The sequence below is a fragment of the Crocuta crocuta genome, unplaced genomic scaffold, assembly GCF_008692635.1.
Source record: "Crocuta crocuta isolate KB4526 unplaced genomic scaffold, BGI_CrCroc_1.0 scaffold160, whole genome shotgun sequence".
In the NCBI taxonomy this organism is placed as follows: domain Eukaryota; kingdom Metazoa; phylum Chordata; class Mammalia; order Carnivora; family Hyaenidae; genus Crocuta; species Crocuta crocuta.
Window position 1 is genome coordinate 4,584,352 of NW_027527591.1, and position 4,857 is coordinate 4,589,208.

General features: G+C 42.8%; 1 protein-coding gene across 1 annotated transcript in view; it reads left to right on the forward strand.

Annotated features, from left to right (window-relative positions):
- The first annotated feature begins 513 nt into the window (after positions 1 to 513).
- The window catches only part of CUNH2orf80 (chromosome unknown C2orf80 homolog), a 26,005-nt gene continuing 21,661 nt past the window's right edge, over positions 514 to 4,857 (forward strand). The window contains exons 1-2 of the mRNA XM_077771399.1: positions 514 to 548; positions 3,247 to 3,376. Of these exons, the coding sequence (XP_077627525.1) occupies positions 3,336 to 3,376 (41 nt within the window). The 5' untranslated portion in view covers positions 514 to 548; positions 3,247 to 3,335. The remainder of the gene's footprint in view (positions 549 to 3,246; positions 3,377 to 4,857) is intronic.

Sequence of the window (4,857 nt, forward strand, 5' to 3'; positions counted from 1 at the left end):
GCAGGGAGACCCCTTAGCAGGGGAAAATGGTGATGCCTTGCACCAAGGTGATGGTTTTTCAGGACTCCCATCTCAGAGTCATCATGTGGAATCACCCGGAATGCTTCAGGGCACCCTATGTGTATGAGGAGCCAGACGTTCCCCAGAAATCCCTGCTTAGTCAGTTGATTCCTGAGTCTGCAGCCAAGTGCTATAAAAAACCCTGGGGGAGGGGGACTTCTGGCATCCTCTAGGCTTTCTGATTAATCATTTAGGTGGGAAACCGAAGCCTATGCAGGTAAAAAGATACGTGAACTCCAGGTCAGGATCACAATCCTGTCTAAATTCTTTTCCCTGCAGGATGGCAGGGGTTGGGGGGAGGGAAGGGATGGGTAAAAACAAATTATTTTCATTCAGTCATTGTTTCCTAGCAACCAAAAAAAAAAAAAAAAAAAGGCATGTGTTTTCCTGATGTCTGCGAGCACCAGCCCAAGATGATGATGTTCAATGCTCCAGCACGCCTCCAGAAGCAGGGAGAGAACAACAGCACCAGAATCGGTCTCTGGTTGGTGAGAGATTCTGGAAGGGGGATTTATTAAGGGCTGGGCACGTAAGAGAACAATCTGAGAGGCCTGTATCATAGATATAGTTGTGCAGGGAGGGGGTCTGCATGGAGTATACAGATATTCAGGGCATGATATTCTTACAGAGTATGTGGGCTGTGACTTCTGGTGGGGGGTTGGTTTCTATGAGGCAGCTAATGCCTGAGACAGCTAACATCTTTCCATTAGCTCCTTTGTGTGTATTTCCAGCCAGGGTCTTGTTTTTTTATTAAAGCTCTACAGACAGAAGAGTGGATGAATTCAAATTTTAACCAAATAGTCTATGCAAATGGCCCCCTTTCAGCCACACAGAGCTACACAATGCACCAAGTCGCTGAACTCTAAGCTAGAAGGGACCTCTCCAATCATTCAATGACTGTTTTACAGAAGAGGACACACAAAAACACAGAGAGACAAATTCACTGGTCCAAGGTGACACGGCTATCTGATAGCCTTACTGGTCTTTGGACCTCCTGGGGGGTGAGACTTGGTCATATTTTTACGATCTAAACCTTTGTATATTATGCCACATTGAATGGTGGTTGGGGAGGGTGGTCTAAGGTGAAGCTATCACAGTAGCTAAGAGATAAATATTTTATAATTTAAGTCTGAAATTCAAAGGGCTGGCTCAGAATTACAAACAAGAAAAGGTTAAAGCAAATGCTGTTTTTTGCTTTTTAAAAAGGCATGAAGGCTAAGGGAGCCCATCCACCCCCTTGTGAAGGAATTGAAATAAAACAAATGGTCTACCGACAAATGCTTTTGCAGCTTAGTGAATGAGAAGAATCATAATCTGTGCTGGCCTTTATGAAGTCTAGAGTGGTAGGGTGAAAAAATGCTCTTGGTGACATTAACCAGGCTCATCATTTTTTAGACTACACCTGAGACTGGAATGCAGAAGACCCAAGAAGGATGGCCACAGCCACATCAATCAGTCGGTGGCGGGTGGGAGAGTGGGCACCACATCTAGACATCTGGCCTTCCTCGGTCCAGAGCTTTTCCTTCTCTACGTTATGAGGTCCCCTCTCTGGCTTGTAGTATTTTCTCCCTACTTTGCCCCCCCCACCCCCGCCTTTCATTTTCCACTTCCCATTCAAAACTGAAGCAAATGTAGTGGCAGCAAGCATGGCCCAAAATAATTAAATTGGTCTGGTGAAGAGTTCATGTAAATTAGGGGCGCTTGGGTGGCTTAGTTGGTTAAGCGTCCGACTTTGGCTCAGGTCATGATCTCACGGTTCATGGGTTCGAGCCCCACATCGAGCTCTGTGCTGACAGCTAGCTCAGAGCCTGGAGCCTGCTTCAGATTCTGTATCTCCCTCTCTCTGACCCTCCCCTGCTCACGCTATCTCTCTCTCTCAGAAATTAATAAAAACATTTAAAAACTTAATGTAAGTTTTTCATTGTAAATTAAGGACATCCTGTTTTCTCTCTGCTTATTGTTAGAGAGCTGAATTGAATAAATCTTAATGTTTAATGTAGTCTACAGACTACAATTTTTTTCCCAAAAGTTTCTAAAGTTTTATTCCAACCATATTTATAGTAGCAATTTAAAAACACAAGCACAGTTTCAAAAGTACAGAAGGTGATATAATGAACATTTATAGGTTTATCTTCCCAGAGTCAACAAATGTTAACATTTAAAAATTTTTGTTCTCAGGGTTCTCCAGAGAAATAGAGCATATATGTATATATGTATATGCATGTACAGAGAGAAATTTAGTTTAAAGAATTGGCTCATGTGATTGTGGTGGCTTAGCCAGCCCAAAACCTGAAGGAGTTCTGGCAGAATTCCTTCTTGCTTGGGAGGAATTAATCTTTCTTCTCTCCAAGCCTTCAAATGATTGGATGAGGTCCATGCACATAATGGAGGGTAATCTGCTCAACTCAAAGATCATTAAGTGTCAGTCTCATCCAAAAAATACCTTCACGGAAACACCCAGCAGAATTTTTGACCAAATATTTGGGCACAGTGGCCCAGCCAAGTTGACACGTAAAAGTAACCATCACAATTCGCTTTCCCTCTTGTTTAAGAAACAAAACATTGCAAACATAGTTGATATTCTACTTAGACCTCTCCTTAGATGTACCATTTAAAAGTGATTATTTTTTTTATAAACTCCTTTTTGTGACTTCAAACTCCTTTTGATGCCATCCCCTAACCTCCAGTTTCTGGTTCAATGTGGGGATAAGAACTGAAGACATGGCCTCACATTTGCCATAATAATGTATTCTTTCCAGGACCTTCTGGACATAGGAAATTGTGCACAGGTTCCATAGAAAATCCATTATGAGCCACTGTACCAAGGTGGATTCGCTGGGAGTCACTATGTGGAATGCACACAGAATTTACATGTTCAGATCACCACATGTCTGGATGTTTCTGTCCAAATAGTCTCATCTACTATTACATGAGCCATGACTGTTTTACTTGCTTCTTTAGTGCAAAGAAAAATAGATGATGAATGTCAGGAAACTTGGAAAGAATAAGAGGTGTCAGACAAACTCAAGGTACAGTGCACTGTCCTCCCCCTACCCAGCCCCCCCCCCCCCCCCCCCCGCCCGCNGCTCTGCACGCTCCCGGATCCCTTCCAGAGCCTAAGACTCCATGACTGGTATTTGGAGTGATAACATCCCTAACTCAAATTCTCTCTGATTTGCTGCTTAGCTTGTAGCCTCAAAGAAGCTGACTCTTCCCCAAGGATATCAGGTGCACAGTAAGCTACAGATATCTGCTCAGCTGGACAAGCCTTAATCATGGAAAGAAAGCTCCTAAAGAAGGAAATGAAAAAGCTCCTGTAAGTATGATTGAGAAGAAACTTTCATTTCTTACACTCGGCATTTGGTGGGTTTCGGGTCATGGATGGTGTGGATATTGGCGGAGGGTAAAACTCTAAGGGAAGAATGGATTCCTGCACTGTGGGGGGAAAGCTGGGATGGTCTGGCCTCTGCCTCCTGCCTGAGAGGCCTCACACGTGGCGAAAGCAGGATGCTGACTCTCTTGGGGGAGATGTTTCTGCCTAGACTGTGCCCTGCACCTCCAGATACCCCCACTCTGGAGCCTGACAGCTGAGCCCCCAGCCCAGGCCGCCTCTACCAGGTAGAGGCTGTCTTTGAAGGGGTCCTTCTGGGAAAAGACAGGCAAGATTTCTGCAAAATGTGCCCAAGGGCACATTTATTAGCGCAGCCTCTGCCTCTGTTATTGTCAGTCTTACCGACTAAATAATTTATCTCCTTTTTTTTTTTTTATGTGAACTTAAAAAAAAAGCCAAGTTTTCCCATGGAAAAATATTTTTTCTCCTATGGTAGCTTCCCTATGATTTGGTACTTTGTTAAGAGGTTGGTGAAAAAATCATAGACCATATGAAAAGAGGAGAAAAGGCTGTTCTATTTCATATATATTATGGGCACAACACTAATATCCTTTTTTTTTTTAAAGTTATTTACATTTCTTTTTTTTTAATATATTTTTTTTTATTTATTTCTAGGAGAGAGAGAGACAGCGTGAGCAGGGGAGGGTCAGAGAGAGGGAGTCACAGACTGAAACAGGCTCCAGGCTCTGAGCTGGCAGTCAGCACAGAGCCCCACGCGGGGCTCGAACCCGCGAACCGCGAGATCATGACCTAAGCGAAAGTCGGACGCTTAACCGACTAAGCCACCCAGGCGCCCCCACTAATATCCTTTTTATCAAAGAACTTATCACAGTCTTCATCAAATGTCCTTATTCTGCCTACTAAGGTAATTTTTTTTTTTTTAAACAAGTCCTTGAGAAATACTGGAATAAAATATGTAGGACTTTACACATAATTACATGCATGGGTTTGGAGGCCAACATAATAAAGAAAAAGCCTATTTTCAGAAATGTCAATTCCTCCATATAGAGCTGGAATTTCAAAACTGATATAATTTTATATCCAAAGAATATATTTAGGCTACTTTAAATAAGTTACCTTGGAATTAGAAAGCAAAAATTTGAAAATTTTTTAAAATCTTAACTTTAGTGACTCAGAAGAGCTTTTAGAAACCAGACAGAAAAAAAGAGGGTTACCTGGGTGGTACTGTCGGTTAAACATCTGACTTCGGCTCAGGTCATGATCTCATGGTTTGTGAGTTTGAGCCCTTCTTAGGGCTCTGAGCTGTCAGCTCAGAGCCTGGAGTTTGCTTCAGATTCTGTGTCACCCCCCCACCCCACCGCCAGCTCTGCCCCTCCTCCTCCCCCTCAAAAATAAATAAAGCGTTAAAAAATTTTTAAAAATTAAAAAAGAAAGAAACCAGACAC